The 19023-nt window shown below is 47.6% G+C and overlaps 7 protein-coding genes across 7 annotated transcripts; 2 read left to right on the forward strand and 5 right to left on the reverse strand.

The window, feature by feature from the left end:
• Nucleotides 1-152: 152 nt before the first annotated feature.
• On the reverse strand, nucleotides 153-2105 carry ONS95_006878 (uncharacterized protein; the record flags this gene model as incomplete). Its single annotated transcript, XM_058500361.1, has 4 exons — nucleotides 153-674; nucleotides 729-1004; nucleotides 1080-1298; nucleotides 1359-2105. 4 exons carry the CDS (start codon nucleotides 2103-2105, stop codon nucleotides 153-155), a joined length of 1764 nt encoding a protein of 587 aa, XP_058350197.1.
• A 1024-nt stretch (nucleotides 2106-3129) lies between these two features.
• Nucleotides 3130-5978, reverse strand: ONS95_006879 (uncharacterized protein). The gene is made up of 4 exons (XM_058500362.1): nucleotides 5648-5978; nucleotides 5333-5597; nucleotides 3750-5287; nucleotides 3130-3700 (listed from the first exon to the last, which is right to left on the reverse strand). Exons 1-4 carry the CDS (start codon nucleotides 5691-5693, stop codon nucleotides 3174-3176), a joined length of 2376 nt encoding a protein of 791 aa, XP_058350198.1. The 5' UTR covers nucleotides 5694-5978; the 3' UTR covers nucleotides 3130-3173.
• Nucleotides 5979-7725: 1747 nt separating this feature from the next.
• ONS95_006880 (uncharacterized protein) lies at nucleotides 7726-8307 on the forward strand (the record flags this gene model as incomplete). Its single annotated transcript, XM_058500363.1, has 1 exon — nucleotides 7726-8307. One exon carries the CDS (start codon nucleotides 7726-7728, stop codon nucleotides 8305-8307), a length of 582 nt encoding a protein of 193 aa, XP_058350199.1.
• Nucleotides 8308-9028: 721 nt separating this feature from the next.
• Nucleotides 9029-11940, reverse strand: ONS95_006881 (uncharacterized protein; the record flags this gene model as incomplete). Its single annotated transcript, XM_058500364.1, has 5 exons — nucleotides 9029-9495; nucleotides 9634-9702; nucleotides 9778-10262; nucleotides 10378-11655; nucleotides 11756-11940. 5 exons carry the CDS (start codon nucleotides 11938-11940, stop codon nucleotides 9029-9031), a joined length of 2484 nt encoding a protein of 827 aa, XP_058350200.1.
• Nucleotides 11941-12705: 765 nt separating this feature from the next.
• On the reverse strand, nucleotides 12706-14141 carry ONS95_006882 (uncharacterized protein; the record flags this gene model as incomplete). Its single annotated transcript, XM_058500365.1, has 2 exons — nucleotides 12706-13736; nucleotides 13787-14141. The coding sequence occupies 2 exons, from the start codon at nucleotides 14139-14141 to the stop codon at nucleotides 12706-12708; spliced, it is 1386 nt and encodes a 461-aa protein (XP_058350201.1).
• Nucleotides 14142-14637: 496 nt separating this feature from the next.
• ONS95_006883 (uncharacterized protein) lies at nucleotides 14638-16227 on the reverse strand (the record flags this gene model as incomplete). The annotated part of the gene is made up of 5 exons (XM_058500366.1): nucleotides 14638-15167; nucleotides 15220-15296; nucleotides 15347-15778; nucleotides 15949-15986; nucleotides 16054-16227. The coding sequence occupies 5 exons, from the start codon at nucleotides 16225-16227 to the stop codon at nucleotides 14638-14640; spliced, it is 1251 nt and encodes a 416-aa protein (XP_058350202.1).
• Nucleotides 16228-18183: 1956 nt separating this feature from the next.
• ONS95_006884 (uncharacterized protein) lies at nucleotides 18184-18963 on the forward strand. Its single transcript, XM_058500367.1, has 2 exons — nucleotides 18184-18269; nucleotides 18322-18963. The coding sequence occupies exon 2, from the start codon at nucleotides 18571-18573 to the stop codon at nucleotides 18904-18906; it is 336 nt and encodes a 111-aa protein (XP_058350203.1). The 5' UTR covers nucleotides 18184-18269; nucleotides 18322-18570; the 3' UTR covers nucleotides 18907-18963.
• Nucleotides 18964-19023: the final 60 nt, after the last annotated feature.

The following is a 19023-nucleotide window of genomic DNA, read 5'->3' on the forward strand; positions in this document are numbered from 1 at the left end:
GTGAATTTTATGTGATCAGGTATTAATTACGTTATGCTAAACTGTAATTAGACAAACGCCAAGTTGAAGAACTTCAACAACCGAATCCACCCTATGGAACTGGCTTCTTACCCCACCCGCACCCCGTGAATATGCCATCAGTGGATGCCAAATCATAGTACCAAATAGAATATCGACAGTACCGCCTGTACAAGCCCAAAAGAAGCAGCAGGCACCTTCATGCCCGCCACCGCAGCACTCGAGCTCGTGGCCGCCGCCCCACTACTCGTCGTCCCCGTCGCCGCAACAGCAGAAGTCTCACCCGCAACCCCCGAAACCGTCGCAGTCGGCGCCTGCGCCTCAGCAGCCACGGTCGTAACCCCCTTACTCCCCGAATCCGGCAGCGACAAATCCGCGCCATCATTCGGCGTAGCGTGAACCGTCCCAGGAATGGGATCACCAGGCTTGGGACACTCTCCGTCCTTGATGTTCTGCATGCTGCTCACCTGCTGATTTTGCCGAGCGAATATCTCCCAGATGTCGTCGCGGCGGGAGACGGTTGGGTCTTTGGCGCAGGCGTTCTTGATTCCGGCGCGGTAGAGGAGGTACCGGGCGAACATGCGGGCTTTTTGGTCGTTGGTGAAGCCGACTTTGGTCATGCCGCCGCTGATGTCTGCGCCGCGGCAGCGAGAGTACTATATCACTATAGTCAGCTTTTGACTGTAAGTTGGGAACTTTAGTGTGCTTACACTCATGTGGTTCTCGACACGGCCGGCAGTGGATCCAAAACATGGAACTTGGTCGCACTCGTAGATGACCTTGGATGAGCCAGAAGTCCGTGTGGTATCGAGCAGACCATCATCAAGCGTACAAAGCGATCCCACATCTCCGAAAGTGTGCTCGAGACCGAGCCAGTGTCCCATTTCGTGAGTGAGCGTATTTCGCTTTTCATTGCCGAGTCGTGCTTGGTCGATGACGATTCCGTCTCCAGTGCCTTGATTTGATTGAGAAATGACTCGGGAGTACTAATCAGATTATAAAGTCAGTAACTTGAACTAGAGAGACAGACTTCAAGGATAGGGAATCGATGGCTGACATACTCCATTGATCACGTTTCCGCCTGCCCCAATGACCGAGTCTGCCATGAATACATTGAGGTCAGACAACTTGCCTTTACGGTACTTGGCCATGAAAGCGACGTTAGCATCTCTGTTCTTCTTATTGTGGTTAGAGAATGCTGAATTGTTGAGGAATCGGATCGATCCTGAATAAACCGGATATATCCCAAGGGGATTGTAGGCAGCTTTGAGATAATCCATCTGTCATGCCTCATCAGTGATCTGTTCACGAAGGGATTCAGTGTTCGGTTGATCGCATACCTGAAGTTTGATCCTCGATTCCCATACACTTGTCTTCGCCCAGGTATTTTTGGGATTTCCAGGTTGGAAAACAGACCAGAAGTACACTGTGAAACTGAAACTGTTGATCGTCTTGCAAATTGACTTCTGACGTCTCGCCAATCTTGATGTTCCTCCACAAGTAACATCCGGTAAAGTAATTGGCTGTGTACCTGGGACAGGACTATTTTGGGCAATATCTGTGTAGAATTGGGATTCCATGACTGCTAGCTGGACGGACTCTTCTGTTGATAGGACGATTGGTTCTGGACTTCCATGGTTGTTTTGATTAAAATCGACGTTTTCATTAGTGAAGCTTTGAGCGTCCACAGATGGCAAGTCGTCTTGTGCATATCCGGTTTCGGATGGCTCATCTGTCCCTACTGTAGAGGTGGAAGAGCTGGAGGTGCTGGATGAACCGGTGGTAGATGAAGTGAGTGAGGATGTCGAGAGAGTTTCGGCTGTGCTCTCTGATACGACAACAACGGTGATGGAGGAACCAGGAGCGGTGTTAGGTGGAAGTTCGACGACAGAACTTGAAAAAGTTGTGTCAGGGAGAGCCGATGTGGATGTTGTTGCGATCGTGGTCGATGTTTCTGATGCTGAAGTCACTTCTGAAACCGTGGCTGAAGTTGTGGATACTTCAAGATTGGAAGATTGTGCCAGAGTAATGAAAGCGAAGACCAATGCAAAAATTGCATGGCACATTAAACGTATGAACGGAGACATCTTGAAATGGAGCTTGGGGTAGAGAGCAAATTGTGAGCCACCAAGGTAGGAAATGATTGTCTATTTATCTTCTTGCACCCACTTGAAAGTCTCTACAGAGCCCTTTACATGGAAGTACCATTTGCTAACCACATACAGCATCGCCTGTGTCAGCCCTTCGCACAGCTTCGTGTTGCTCTCTAAGATACTAGTAATATGCTCACAATGGATTTCAAGTCTCAGCTAGTCCCCATCGACCAGGTATTCTGCCCATTGTGACCCTTAGCCAAGGAACCAAACTTCAGACCCAGGAGCTTTGCGCACTGTACTCTTACCAAACCGACACATGAAAACCAAACAGCCTCTAGCTTGGCATCATCCAGATTCTCATGAACTCCCGATACAACGTCCTCAAAATACGATGTCGTTGAACTAAACCTCAAAAGTTGCGGCTGAGTACCCGGTACCCCCGACAATTCTCTTGGGCTTCTCTTCCACGCAAACAGCACTACAAAGTCACTGCCTCACATCCATAGCCACTCGTCGACCAAAGTCCTGGTTACCAGCCCCTCGCACTATTGATCCCCCATTCCTGGGCGGATGGTTAAACTCTTGGCGACTTCGCCTGACAGGTGCTTCGTCGGTTTTAGAAGTTGACTTCGCTAAGCTTCCGTCGAATGACATTTGGGCTCGGCAAGCTTATTCGAAGCTATATTTTTGGGACCCAAACTTCACAACATGCCCCTCCGTGGGAGGGCCAACCCCGCACTTGCAAGGATGTTTCTAGCAGCCCTTCAGCTATCTGATGTCGCGCCTTTTGAGACACGACTAAGTAGGTCAGGGCTGAATCTAGAATATCGGACATACAAATGCACTTGCCGGAATATGCCTCGTCAATGTCTGGTACGTTCTGTTTAGCGGTTTTACGGTAAATTCCCAGGGGGTGTCTTTCATGTGAACAGCTCGTGGGGTATCAGCATGTATTTACTGGGAACAGATTTCATCATGTGAGCAACTGCAATGGAGTCTGTATACTCGTTCCAGATCAGATTTAACGATAATACCATTACTCATTACTGGAGCTACGTATCAAATCTCCACAAACTCTTCAAAGTCAACACCCTCACGCCGAATCCTATCAATACCTGTTACTGTGCCTATCCTGTACTTGCATCCCCATCTTTTCACAAGATCATCTCTCGTCTCCGTATCCATATCGCCCAGATCACGGAACCGCTCCACCATATGACTTCCAGCCAATAGCTTCATCTTGCCACCCAGCGTATTGGGAACTTTCACTTCACCACCAAAGCGACCAATTCTGACCAAGACAACCAGCAACGTGAGCAACATGAAGCCTAGGATCGAGATACATATCCAGACGCAAATAATGAATGTTTCGTATGTCATCCCGGAGCTGAATGGGACGTTTCCGAGTGAGACTGTGAGAGGGTCGCAGAGAACTGTCGAGAGATCGATGATGAATTGGAAGAATGCAAGGCGGCGGAGCGCTCGGAACATCCCAGGAATAGGATTAGGCGATGGTGTTAAGAGCACCGTAGATGCTGCAGGTGCTCCTTTATTTAGGTTGTAATAAGGCTCGTGTTTATGGATGGCTAGACAGGTCAGTAAGAGTTTCTCTTTCGGCAATTGCAGTGAACATACCAGTTCGTGCGTAATCCCAGAACAATCGGATCAGAACACCAAAGGCCGTGAACAAGAAACGAACACCAAAGCTTTGGCTCTCCATAAATCGAAAGATGGCATTGTCAGAGGCAGCGAAGCGGTACCATAGCACAACAGCGGCAAGCGCGCCAAGAGCGAGTGCGAAGAACAAGACTTGCGCAGCGCGTTTCATCTTTCGAGCTTGATTTCCCGCTGATTGAGGCCTGGGTGACATCCCATCGTTTAGGTTAATGTAGGTGTATCCTGGTGGTTCGCCTTCTTCCTTGGGGTCAACAAGAACCCCGTACGCAGTTCCTTGGTTATTTTGATAGTATCCCATCTCATAACTGTGCCCGTTCAGGAACATGTTGAGTTCCTTCTCTTGGAGGGTGGATGGTATGTTCTGGAAGACATCGACCAGACGGGGATGATGGAAAATAGTCGCCACAGCGGCAAGGCTGAGAGGATTGGCATATACGCCCGTCGATCGCCGACGAGCGAATATGATAACCAGAAGAAGAAATATCGCAAGCAGCGCAAGAAGTCCTTGGAGTACTCTTGCAGCTGGGGGATAGACGCTCAACGTTGGAATGCACAGCTCGCCTGCCGTTTCTGCATTACATGTGCCCTGTAAAGAAATGAACACTGTTTCTGACGCCAGGGGGGCTAAGAGCAATGATCCGAGACTCATCATCGACGTCAGAAATATGATCCAATGTCGTCGCCATAGGGACTTGAATGGCGATACAATCAGGAGATCCCCGGGGTAGTCCAAGCACAGGGAGAATCGAGCTGGAGCCCCGTCTTCGCTGGCCAGCCTCACAAATGGTTCCATCTCCTTGGCTGCAGTATCCACGATACCCCATGGAATGCTGAAAAGGACTGCAATAATCGTGGGGACGAATGCTCCAAGGATGTAATCTCTCTTCGAAAAGTAGTAGACGACATCTTCTGTGTTTCCAGATACAGGTGCATCGGTCGGGAGAAGGACGACAGTACTGCCAGAGATGACAACAGTGTTTCCGACTCTAGTGGGAGTCGATACTCTCGCAGAACTAGCTCCGGCGCTGAATGTGGCGGGGATTGTCGTATGTGGAGGTGACACTGAAGCCACTGGCGTGATGACTGAAGTCGCTGGAGGAACATAATTGCCAACAGAGTCGAATGATTCTGGAACGATAGACGTAACAGGGTCTGCAGGAGGCGTTGCTACAGGCTGACTCTCTTGAACTCCAGGAACCACCACTGGAGTCGGTTGCGCATTCGTGGGAGGCGCTGGGGCATTTGGGGTCGGATCTGCAATCGGACTTGGAGCTCCAATGGGTGCCGGATTTTGGGTCGAGATCACTTTCCTCCCAATTGTTCTTGTTCCTATCAAAGCATAGTTCCCTGGAGCTGCTGAGGTTATCACAGGAGGTTCTATGACAGTACATGATGTTGTTGACTCAGCCTCCACCGTGGCACAGCTTGTTATTGGTAGTGGTGTTGTCGTAGTCCATGCTGATATCAAAACAATAGTTTCTTCGACGCCAGAGACCCTGAAGCTGTTAGACAAGCATCTATAAATGCGAAAGTGCTCTTACGTCTGGACTGTGGTGACTTCAACATTTGGACGCTCCACCTGTCTCTCCACAAGCTGGACATAACGTCTTCCCACAGCCGGGGACGTGTCACCGTTCAGCGTTGCAACAATTCCTCGATTCTGCGAACTGGGCAGTCGTCTACATGCGACTTCGACCAAGGCGATCAGAACGAGAGTTACTGCAAAAAGTGTTGAGAGTATTGGAGTTCGGAGAGACAAGGGTCGAAAGAATCGTTTCCCGCGAGACTGAAACCTCTGATTGAGATCTGCGAACACTTAGCACTAGAGATCCAGAATTGAAGCTATGGTAATATACCATCAAATTGATATACATAGTCCACCTGGTGATTCTTGTTCTCCATTTTGATTGTCAACGAACCCTAAAATTCCAGAGGAAGAAGAGGTGGGAGACAGCGAAGAAGCTCATATTGAGCTTTGGCTGCGTTCATATGCTTGGCTGTTGCTTCCATGGCTCAATGTAGACTCTTGGTACAGCCACACGGCAAGGAAAATAGTAATGGGTATCTATCAGGTGTCTCTGTAGGCTGAGCCTTTGATGGCTTTGGCTTTGGCTGGAATGGTGGCTGCAGCTGAACAATTTAGCGAGCAAAACACGGCTAGACTCAAACTTAGAGCTGAGACCATGGCCAAAGATGGAAACCAGAGGTTCTCTTAGTGTGCGTCTTGAAATAGTACAGTCGTGGATTTGCTTTTGACAAGTCAATTGCCTATAAAGCTTTGCGTGGTTACTCCAAGTTACCCATGTCGTCAACCATGTCCAATCCAAAGGTGATGCTTGGTGGTTGGCAGGTCTAGATGTGTGCTGGGGGAGGAAGCCAAGAAATTAAGCTTAACTTAGCGAGCTTAGTTTCATGCAGGGAATCGGATGTACCAAGAATATCTTTCAAGATCCCGTGGTTTGATTTCAGCTCGTCACGCTACTGAAATCTAGAGAGGGCGTGAGCTTTCACATGGTCCTCCAAATGGTTGGCAGTACTGTTAGTCAAACCTTAATTCTGAAGGCTGACAAGAGTTAGGGTTGGCTGCAATCGATCGCCACTGTCAGAAGAAGCCAAGAAACGGAGAATTCCCATTTCTCTTATCGTTAGTTTACACTGAGAATCTTTGGGTAACAAGACTCGTATGTTGATATCAGATAGCCGTGGATATAGTTTTATGAGCAACCCAGACCGCTCGAGTCTTTCCGTACCTGGAATTGTTCCACGGAACTTCTCAGAATGCTACCTCCGTATGATCTTCACCACCTTCTGCATCCCTTTACGGGTCGAATGCAACAACCCTCTGCGCTCCTATTATCGTAACACTCTGTCACAGACCTCGGGCAAGAGTGATTCTCTTGTGATCAGTTCTGGCCAAGAGACTTTTGGATAAAGGCAATCCTGAGATGGTGTACTGAAGTCCAGCTAACAGCAAACTTTGAAATAAAATTAGTAGATCGTGAAAATTCTGAGGTTTTTACAAGCAATCTTGATTTCGCTTTTGTTTGAAACTGTCTGGGACCTATTTTATTCAGCACCTCGGTTATTAGCTACATGGTCACGTGCACGTACAATGTCATATGTGCGGCAGGTGGTAGGATGGGGACTGCCAACCTTTCTGGAACTGAGAAGAATCATCTGATTATTTTAAAAAATATATTGATAATCCATAAATAGACAAGAATAAATGCCATTCTGAGTCTACTGGATACCAAAAGGTGGAATGAATGCAAAGTGTCGTGCGGGTGTCGTTCAAACTCATGCGATACTCTCCAACTCAACCCCAGGGTTCGATTACAGATTGGGCTGGATCAAGTTTCCAGTCCTCAAGTCATAGCCCGAATTTCCTCGGTTGAAATGTTCGGATCACTCATAAGCGTTCCTCCATTCCGCCCTGTGACATCAGCAATCCCATTTTACCCCAATGAGGATGTCAGTACTTCGATCCACAGCCCAGTCCCATCTCTTGATAGCCGTATCAAGCTTTCCCATGACGATACAAGTAGACTAAGCTTCCGCCGGGGTACCTGTTTTGGGGGCCGATTCCTCGTCAGCGGAAGGACTGCATAATTTTGATTGGATTTGGTGCAGGTAAGCTCGCTAAGCGAGTACTCAGTATTTCTATCCCGTGTAAACAGTGGCGGCCGCCATACGATGCTCCATCCAATGATAGTGTTGAGCCTCTATTTCGTGTGTGAGGGACTAATAAGAGATGCTGACACAACCACTGATATTCGAGAGCAGATCTGGCGATGATCTTCGTGTCACATCTGCGATGTCACTTGGTTGATGTTTTGCCTTTGGAAAAGCTGAGCTGGTATAAAAGGCTGCTCCCGCCCCAATAAGTCTCAACAGCACCATCAAAGGTTATCCCATTTCAGCTACACATATCAGAATGTTCTCCAAATTATTCGCTCTCATCACTACCCTGCACATTCTCAGCAGACTTTCATCTGTCAATGCCATCCCCTCCCCGCAACCAGGAAGTTCTTATCTTTCCGTCCTCGAAGATGTACGTCTAGAAGAACGAAACGATACATCCGAGCTAGTCACACGTCAAGGAGGCTACAACACCGGAATCTGGAAGTTCACCATGTACGGCTACCCCGACAGCTACAGCGCAGCCATCGACTGCGAATCAGCAGCCAGTCACAACCCTCCACAAGGCTCCAACACCATCGCCTATCCAGGCTGCAACCATCTAGGTAACGCGCGAGGCAAATACGCAGGAGGGGATGGCTCATACAACAACCCGCTCACGGCGGCAGCATACCCTGGCAGCACGCCGATTCCGAAGTGCGGGGTGTTCTTCGCGCCGTATCTGAATAAGTTCTTGATTTTCGAGGATTACTGTCCTAGTTGCTCTGGTAGTACGCCTCATTTTGATGTTTGGATTGGTGGAGGGCCAAGTACCCCGAATTCGGGGAGTGTTTGTCAGTGTGAGCTTACTTTGACTCCGCCAAGCTCTAAGGCGTAAGTTGCACCTGCTCCAGTCGCATTGATGTACATGCAATGTTATTTCTTCAGATGTTCGTTCTGGCATTTCAATGGGAACGCTATTGCAGACTTGGACAGAAATGTGAATAAAGGAAATCTGTGGAGCAATGGGAACTGCAACCCGGGAATCCTGAAACGATATTGGCAATACTCGAGTGAATTGAGCAATCGATGTGGTCCATCATGAATCGTTGGCACGGTTTTACGATGTTTTTTACGGCGTAAGCGTAGATCAATGACATCAATTTGATACCCTAGAAGACTGGTTAGAAGTATCTGGTGTCATTATTAAAGAATCAAGAGAATTTTCTCAGAGTAGCTCGTTACAGTTAGCCCTGTACGTGATTCGCATCACCACTCGGTGAAATGTAACATCTGCCTGAGACTGAGATCCCACCTGGTTTTAATTTTTATGAGTATTGATGTCTTCTGAACCACTCCTGTTCTAGAATATTTTCTAGGCCGATTTTATGCTCAGTTGATCTCTCAGCAAACAGATAGCTCTCATCTCAAGCCACAGGTAGTCTTTTCTTAATGCAAACAATATGTTCCCTGGGCATTCATCTCGGTTTGACGTGCCAGAAGATTGAGGACATCGAATGTACCATAGACTCCAGAGACCACTCGGACACGGAAGAGTTGAAATGTCCATCTGGACTGAGAAGATAAAAATGCGCACAACCTTTGTGTCCACCACAACCCTACTCAAGAGTAAACATAGCTCCATGCCATCCATACGTTCGACTCAGGCGTCGCCCGATCCGTCTCGCATTCCGAAAGGGGATCTTTCCAACGGGATGTGGCTCATGAAACTGGATGCTGCGTTCCACATCGAGAGCAGAAGGCGTAAATTGCCAAACAGATCCGTATAGTTTCTCGGGTGCCAAGCCTGTTGCAGCCATGGCAAAGAGAAAGTCAGTCCACTGAATCTCGCCGGGTAAGTCGGATTGAGAAGGGTTGTAAAACAAGGCCTTGAAGACTTTGAGAGCGCGTTTTTTGAGTCTGAATACAGGCTGCTCGTCTTCGGCTGGCACCGGTCTCGTGACTGCTTCATCGATAGTAGCTGTATTGTCCTGCGCTGAACCCCGCGTCTTAGACTTGACTTTCGGTTGAGAGGGAACAAATTTAGAGGATTCCTTAGGGTCAAGATGCGAAGAAGAGAAGTGACCTAACAGAGAACTCAGCATTTGGGAGCGTCAGATTACTCCGGGAGGAGTTGGAACACTATGTTGGGAGATCGGGACTCTTCCCGAAAGATTCCCAAAAGATTTAATATAGGAAATGGAAAGTCTTCACAAACACTTACGGTCCGAATCTAGATCAGATTGAGAATGTTGGGCTGTGGCCTTCTTTTCGTCTTTGATCGGCTCGATCCCTAGGTAATAGCAGATTTAGCAATTGACTAGTGTGAATTGTTCCGGGACGGATGGAACATCGTCTCTTCACTCACACTCAGGAGTTCGTTCTAAGGGATCACGCGGTTCCGTGAAAATGTGTTCTACAGTCTGGTCAAGTGACTTTCCGATTTTTCGCCTGTAGTGGCCATCAACTTTCTCCCAGAATAAATCTAGATTAGCTTCTGCCTTCCGCATGCTCTGTGTGGTTACTTGTGTCCGTCGCTTGTCAGACGGGTAGTGGAATCGGCCGTCCGTTGGACTACCGAATTTGGCGACCGAGAGTCCTTGAAAGTTATTCTGGATCTCTGCAAGTCCAGCAAATCGTCGCGGGAAATCCTTTTCAATTTCTTCTCGAAAGTCTACATATCCATTGTCAAAACCGGAGGCCCATGGTTGGTAGATGTCCAGCTCATGTCGGATTCGGGCTATGAGACCGAGCTCGGCGAAGATTCTAGCAGTCCAGGACGAAATTTTGGCTTTCACTTTAGGATCGCTTTGGATGTGATGCTCAATCTCGTCCATGAGGCCCGGAAAACCCCTAGGTAACGAAAGTCAGCCACTTCTCGATAAACATTGTTCGGGCAGAAATGTAACAGCGTCTCAAGAGAAAACCACGACATGATTAGAAAAAGGCAAGAAAGTCCTGTTCCTACAATAGTGTGAGTTGTTCCTCAGTCCAAAGATTACTGAAAAGCCACATCAGGTAATCCATCTTGGTCTTGCTTTGCAGTCTGATCATACTAGAACCTGGCACATGAGGTTCTCGGACGAATGTGGAACGATAGTAGGGTGAGGCCGGAACTCCAGTCTTCAGTTGGAGAATCGGACCTTTCTTCGATTGTTCCAGCGTGTATCGAAACGTTAACAATGCCTTGAGATATTCTGGAGGAAGCGTCTTTGTCGGAGTGATGGAATCCGAGTACTTTGCTTGGAGGGTGGCCAAGTGAGTGAGTTGCTCACTGATGATATTCCATACGACGAGTCCGCCGTAGGCATCCGTAACAACGTTACCTATAACTCGTTCCCAAAACAATGGCTCACCAAGTACCGGATGTCGCTTCCCATTCGTGTCCAGCAACTTCTCTTGGCGATGCTCACTCCAGTCTCCTAACACATCTGCAAAATAGCCCGGATCTTCTCTTAAGCTACGGATATGATCCTCGACACTTAAACGCTTCGCGTCAATCAAAGTCTTGAGGCGGTTGAAGTCAAGTCGAGCCGGGAGACGATAGGGAGCTTCGGCAGCGATATTTGCCAAAGATGGGTACTCCGCATCATCTGACAATGGCGATGGTTCTGGCCTGACTGCTGCTTCACTGATCATCGTTTTCGGTTCCATGTCATGTAGTATAGAAAAACAGCAGGTGAGGAGGAAGCCGAGTAGTTTCTGCTGTATTTCCAAAACCTGAACTCCCTCCCCAGGCAGAAAGCCAAGGCCATTAAATGTCTTCATCATAGCTTCCTCGTCATCATCCCAGGAAACTAGACGTCCGTATGTTTCGGTTGTCTCTCCCTCGAGCAACATGGTATGTAGATTGAGGAATGGAGGCATACAGGCGCCGCTTACGTGGCCTACCCGCATCGCATCGGAGTCTGCATGAGCAAACGTTTGGGGTGTATTTCGACCTCGCGAGTTCAAGAGAAGGAGGAAGGTTTTTCCCTTGACCAGATCCTCGATATTGATGTCGGGCCACATATATGCTTCTCTGAATTTCGTTCCCCCAGCTCGTACTACTGCGGACTTCTCTTTCTGCATGGCTGCATAATCTGGCCGATGCGTAGGAGACATGTTCGGCCAAGCTTTCAAGATGATGGCTGTTCTCTGCGTTTTTGTCTTCTTCAACCAACGTCTGCGTATAACCTCCTCGTGTCTTTCAAGTATCTGCCGCAGTGTTTCCCACGATGATAGAATCTCGGTTGACCGCCCTCGTCTGGTGGAGGTCAGCAATTGCTCAATAGAAATTGATTCGGGATCCACGGGAAAATAACAGAAAGTCTGGAAAAATCGGGGTTCACTCCCCAAATACTTACGCCTCTTGCTGAGCTTCCTCCGGAGTAGGGAATGAAGACGGCTGTGGTAAATTGAAGTCTGAAAAATCCCCAGCCTGAAATCGTTGCATCATCTCATCGCTGATACCCTCGTCGCCGCCGCGATTGGAAGGACGGAGAGGCAATCCGAGCTCATCGAGCTGTGGTGGTCGTAGAATTCCGTCCATGTCAACGAACCGGCTTCCAATATGTACAATAGAGCACTCGAGTTTTTGTAGTGGAACATGTAAGCTCAAGGATCGCGAACGGAGCACAGATGGAACGTGCGCGTTGACCACGCCCTATCACGTGCAGCTACTGTACGCTTACCATATACCTACCTTAATTCGCTAGAAGATGAGCACACCCAGAAGGGCCCTCAGATCCATTTACAGGTAGACTGTCTGAATCCGTATTATGTCTTCCCTTCTTCTTACGTAGAAGTCACAGGATCCTGCAAGTCGATCAAAAGTCTCTTGAAAGCCGTCCTGGAATTCTCCTAAATTGAAGACCGTGAAACTTTGGTCCAGGTCTTCAGTACTTTCAAGCCAGGTGAGACCCAGCCGACATCCTGAAATCGTGGTGTCCAGATATACAAGCGATGCCAAACCATGCTCCCAGGAATCGTAGGAAAAAGTGAGGTGAATACGTGGGGTCCCAACTTTGATTATTTGGGAGGATGGAGACAGCTCAAAAGCAAGCGTTTGGCCTTTCGTCAACATGATATATGGTGAGTTTGCTTGAATTTCGGGCGATTGAATTGGAAGTTCGGACTGAAGAGCATTTTCTGACTGAGCTGGGGGCTTGGATTGAAGTGTAGATTTTGATAGAACCAGTGATCTGATAATCGTCGACGAAGAATCCACATCTTCCTTCTCTCCCTCATCGTATCCAGAATCAATGCGTCGTATCGGCATCATCGGCGTCTTAGCAAGGTCAGACCAGACGGCAGACTAGAAAATATGACTCTCATTGGGTTGCGGAATAGTCTTGGAAGGCGTCAATATCTCTCTCTTGAGTACCTCTTCGAGTGCAGCGTTAAATTTCGAAACAATCGGCAGCATTTGATCGGCAATGGCACCCTGAAGATCCCCTAGGCACTTCGGGAGTATCCACTTCTCATATACTCTTCCATGCGTGCTAGGAATGTAGAATTTCCCATGCTGCTTGAGAAAGAGGCTACACAGAAAACAGGCCATCTTGCCAGAACAGATCACCCTGGGTGGAAATGTGCAGGCGTGGAGCTCGTAGTGAAATAAGAGCTGCATTTCAGCATGGACGACATACTTTGTTGAGAAAACCAACTCGCAAAATTTGTTATGATTGACCTTTTTCTTCTTGAGGCGGTCTCGAAATCTCGAAATAGCATGCTGGGCTTGTTGCTGGGAGAAAAGACCGCTGACAACGCCATTGACATACAGGGCTGGCTCGTCGACGCGAAGCATTGGCTTTGGAGGCAGTTTGACCACCTGAACCGTGATATTTCTGAAGATGTAGAAGCGAGATGCAGCTTCAAACAGAAATGCCGATGCCGTGCTGTATCGACTGAGCTTGTCGATGGTTCGACGGATAGCAGACTTCTGCTCATCTTCAAATCTACAGAGATTTAAAAGTGGATGAAGTGCATTTGACCTATATAAACGATGCGCGGCCAGAATAATGTCGCTAAGTATACGCATGCCTTGTTCGGATGTTGCGTCTGCCTTGGTGAGGATTTCAAGCCTCTCGAAAAGTCTCTTCATTTCGCCAACATTCTCCTTGAGTTGTTGACCTTCTTCTGAGGGAAGCTCACCAATGGTGCTGGAACCAAATGCAGCGATTGCTTGAGCAAGTGTCGGGATGACCTTCGGTTTTTCCATCTTTGCCTTACCGTTCCTGCATTTGAGCACTGCATGTTTTGACTTCAAGCGACACAAAACTCTACACTGGTTGAGTCTGACGGCTTCTCTAAGAAGATTGCTTTCGCTAATGTCTGCGATGTCGTCTGCGTTGTGGTTAGCGAGAAGAACCAAGATGGACTTCTAAGGCTGTAACCTTTCTGCGCGATTCTCTGCAATATCTCACCCATTTTCTTGAACCCTTTGACCACATCAACCAGCCCTCCGTTATTAATAGCCAGTTTGATGGTCATCGATCGGCCATCTCTTCCCTCTTCAACACATACTGCAACCACTCTCCCCGGGTCATCAGTAGTACTGGCTAGAAAGGCTAATGTTTTCACCAGCTCTTTCTCCTTGATAAATGGCAAGATACGAGAGCTCGAATTGATGGCTATGTCATGCGGAAGATGCTCAGTCGGAGGTGATGGCGTCTTGTTGCACAATTGAAGAAGGGCGATCCTAGCCTGCAGCTCTGGAATGTTCGCCTCTCTTGAACTTGGGACACTCATGATCAATGATACACCAACGTGATCTCGGCGTACGAGCCTGGATGCTAAAGCTATCAGAGAATAGTGTATTCATTGATATCGAGAGCGCCATCGCAAAACTGTCTCTCAGTCTATCAAGTCGTGATATTTATTGGGCGGGAAGCTGCAGCCATTCTATGTCTCTGCAAGATTCTTGAAGTCGGAGACTCGGGCTTTGCATCTGCAAGAAGCCAAAAGCAACAGATCAATATGCACGTAGACGTGGATCTTTGAAAGAGCCAATCCAACAGACCCCAGCCTTGCATAAGGCTCGTGTAACACCAGATACCACACGATTGGACAAACCTGATGATCTCAAATATCAATCACACCCTGAGAACCAGCACCTTTAGAAAAGAATTTTATTGAATTTGAATCCACATGCCTGGAACTCCATGTACACCCCTCCAGCCCAGTGATACAATGCATTTTTGGTATCCGTACATCAAACACCAGAATCATACAAGTTCCATCCTCATCAAGGCGGCGTAGGCCTAGGCGGCGCAGGTGACAGCCCTTTCTGCTGCTCTAAATCAATCCAAGAAGTATTCGGCAACGGACTCAGCATTTCCGTCCTATCACTTCCTGTCATCACAGAAAACCTCCAACTCTGATCCGCGAACAACGGGCCCGAAGGAAGCATAGGCGTTAACCGTCCAGTCTCACTCGGACTCTGTGAATTGAGACTCCCTCTCCGCCTCTCTCCTGGCTCCTCAGGAATGATATCTAGCGCAAAGACTTCGGTGGTGTGTTTGTCCGAGGCCGTTTGAAAGCTGGTTTTGTATTTTGAATCTTGGTCTTCTAGGTCGAAGTGGTGTTTGGACTTGAATTCCGCGTTGGGGGTGCTGATGACGCGGCTTTGGCGCGCAACGCTGTTGATTTGGTCGCGTTTGGAGGACATGGAGGTTTTGATGTCGCGGAGGAATGGTCGGAGGATGGGAATGCATTGCACTATTATGGTGCCTGCTACTTCTGCAGAGTACCAGATATTGGACATGCCATTTCGCCCTATTGCCGATATTAGATATTATATCCGGGATTGAGAATGGGTGTGACTTACATATGTAGTACTCGTCGTGTACATGCATGATTGGACGGTCTTTCCACCATGTCCTTACAGCAGACATGATTGCGACACTATTCCGATTAGAACTTTCCCATGGGATATTCAATTCTCCAACACTCACAACATTCCCAAACTCATGGTCAGACACAGCGCGATCTTCTCGACCTTCCTCATCTCCAAGGACCATGTAATCCACCAAGGGAAAGCCGCAAATACAAAATCCATGACAATATTGTAAGTGTTCCCACCGACTTCGAAATCCTGCACGATATCATAGTTGAGACAGGGGCCTTGGATGTTGTACCAATTCTGATAGTCGTTCTTGCCGCAGAATTTCGCCCACTGGAAGAAGCATTTTATGATCATGTAAACATTCATGGATATGATGCAGTACCATAGGATGGCCGATTGCTTTTTGTTCGACATTCGGAGGAGTGTGATGCCGAGGGCCGTTTTGGACAAGGCTTGTCCGATTAAGGTTCCACATGATGAAATATTGATGAGGATGTGCATGCGGTCGTCCCAGTCGCCTTTCACATAGCCTGTCGACCATCTATAAAGTTTGATGTCAGTATTTGTTTTGAAGTTGGACAGTTTCCAATCGAGGATAGTCTTCCCGTGTGCCCTGAGCTGATCATAATTCCACAATTATGATCACTTTTCGGAGGATATTTGGGATCAGACGTCGGAATATCGGAACACTGAACATTCGGATGAACTCACTCAATATCGATAATTATGTCGTTGGCTAACAGCACCAACTACACGCAATGTCAGGAAAGGTTTCTTCTCATGTGGGCAACGAAGGATCATTTGAGAAGTACTCACCCACGACAGGATCAACACATAATCATCGTACCACAATCCCGTCCTCCTCGAGAGCTTGCAATAAAGTCTCAAGCCAAGAAATACCGTCGCACCGGTAAAAAGCGTCCACAGCCCAGCATTGACTTCCTTCACTGGGGAGATATACACAACATCGTCGGCGCGCGGAGAATTCATCCTTACATCCTCCTTCACTTCTCAAACCAACGACCGCCGGAAAAAGCAACAGGTGAAATGAAGGGAACTCAACGGTATATTTCACCACCAAAATAATGAAATGAAAGGCAAGGAAAGTAGATGGAAGAACAAATGAAGGAAGAAACGAAACAGGACCCTCCCAAGAAACAACGTGGGCGTGACCATGGGACAGTATCTTGATCTCCCAGCTGAGCAGGGAGGCCACGCTGTTAAACCATGGAAAAGACAATCTCCTCCCGTAGATCTTCCACCACAGAGGTCCACCAAAACACAGCAAACCCATCAGACGCGGCCCCGCTCCATTCCCGCTTCATAGCACTTTTTAACATAGATGGGACATGCCCTCAAGGATTACGTTTCAGGAGAATCTGGCCCGGATTTCCAGCAGTAGGGTTTTCCCCAGCTCGAGAACGGCTGTATGTCCGTTTTAGTCATTGAGGCGGAGAAGTTGACAGGGCACGGATCGCATGACAGACTGAGATCGCTGTACAGGTCCAGGGGAGAGGAATCCCAAGAAGTTTCTTGTATCGCTGGAAGAAAGTTCGTCCGGGGGGCTGACGCAGCCACAATCTGCACAATCTAAATAAGCCTCCCCAAAAGTGACAGGTGGACCGTAAGCGAGTCGAGCCCAAGAACTCATTGGGGAAAACAAGCGAGCTAGCGAGACGTGGTGTGTTGGAAATCTACAAGCGCAAAACTTCTTTGAAAGCCTCGTTGGGAATTTCGTCTTATTGTTGGGATGATACTATGAGGAAGTAGTCAAACAGAGCACGGATTGACTTTCACAAGCTGAAATGCCTGATATATGGCTATAGTATTTTTAGCAAAACATCGGCAACAATCAGACGAGTAGCACAGGGTCACACCAAGACAACTTCACCATGGCACATGTCAGTACGCACGACTTGAAATCCAACAATCTAGAATCCATTCATCAACTCCACAAACTCGTCTTCGAGACATCTCGATCCTGCCCTACGCTTCTTGTCCCGCCCTGAGGATCTGCTGGATGGAGACCAATGTTTGAGTCGTCATCCGGATCTACTGATCCAGTTCACGGACTTTAGCCGAGGAGAAGGTCAGAGCAAACTGCGTACCTCTGTACTTGGGACCCGGTTGGGAAGGATTCGATAAGAAACGAAGTGGGTTTTGTTTACGTATGTTTACAGCTATTTATGTTTGTCTCATTTACTTTCGTTTGTTTGCGCCAAGACTCTTTGACAGAATAATCCACAATAATCAACTCTCTCACCCACAGATCTGTCACTGCCCAAGCCCATAAATTCCTTCTCATGGTGCCCAACTAAGGTAAAAATTGCCTCAACATGAGAACTCGCTATATTCGTCAGCTAAACACTCAACCTCCAACTCACCCTCTCAGATCTCCATTGACTTGAGTTGAGTTCCAGCCCTAGGGAAACCTTATACATATACCTATACTCCAATACTGCCACATTCACCACAGTGCCATCATGAAAAGAAGCTGCAAACTCAACCTTAACCCCCAAACCAGACCCAAATTCAGACCTGCATTCAGGTTTATTCCGTGCAATGCTCCATCGATTCCATACCCTCAAACTTTCTTCGCCCGTCTCTCTCTTTAATGTCAGGAAACAAAGTTAGGGGCAAGGGGAAACCTTATACTTATACTTATGCTTATGTTTATGTTCCAATAACACCACCCAGACTACCCCGCCACCAGCGAATAAACGCAAACTCAAACTCAGCAAACGTAAAGCTTGGCTCTATATCCGAGTTCCGAATCCTATAACACTTTATCGATCCTGTATTCCCAATCCAGTCATCAATCCCAAACTCTCAAACTCAATCTTTCAGCCCTGAATGCCCAATCTAGTCATCTATCCCAGTCCCAATCCCAAAGTCAAATTCAAGCTCAGACCTTAGAGCTATATCCAAATTCAGAACCTTATAATACTCTATCGATCCTGAAATTCCTAATCTAGCTACCAGCAGTCACCTCCGTACCTTACGTGTCGAGAAAAGTCAAATGTACCATATTTGTACGTATGCATAATCCGGGGCCCAATCGGAATCAAGTAGTAATTCCTAAAGACTCAAGGTTAAGACGAGAAACTCAACCTCTCAGCTCTGAACTCAGAACTCCCAATCTAGCCCTCGTAGCTGTCACATCCATACCATCCATATCGAGTAAAGTCAAATTTACCTCACGTCCACGTATATCTGTATACTTTCGGCTCAGTCGGAATCGATACCCCAGTGATAGTAATCAAAAACCAAACTTTCAAGAATGTCACTGGATGATGGTCTAGACTCCAGAGATAGAACAGGTGGTAAGTGGGAATGTGCATCGTACCGTCTGTCTTCCTAGGAAGGAGTTCGCATCTCGTCCTTTTCAGTATACCCATCCATTTTATCCTCCGCGTGAAGTCTCCTCGTTGGGGAATCACAGCATCAAATATTCAGCTCAAAAAGAAGAAGAATCTGAGATTCTGCACACTTGGCACATCACATACTCAATATCGATTCAATTGTACTCGATCCATCCATCCATTCTTCCACAACAACTTGATGCTCTCTCAAGCAGCCCCCTTGTTTTTTTTTAAGCTGCATCTCCTCCTTTCTCTAGGTAGGAGAGAATATCAAATGTTCAGAATCAAACTTATTAGGGGCTACTAATCAATCTTGAGTAGCAACACAGCGATATGGTGAGGCGATGAAAAAAATTGAGGGCCTTGTTGGAATGGTAGGATAGATGGTGTGAAGATATTAGAGTTAGGTAGAGGAGATGAGAGG

This window comes from Cadophora gregata (genome assembly GCF_030347475.1).
Source record: "Cadophora gregata isolate MNR1 chromosome Unknown scaffold_18, whole genome shotgun sequence".
Classification (NCBI taxonomy): domain Eukaryota; kingdom Fungi; phylum Ascomycota; class Leotiomycetes; order Helotiales; family Ploettnerulaceae; genus Cadophora; species Cadophora gregata.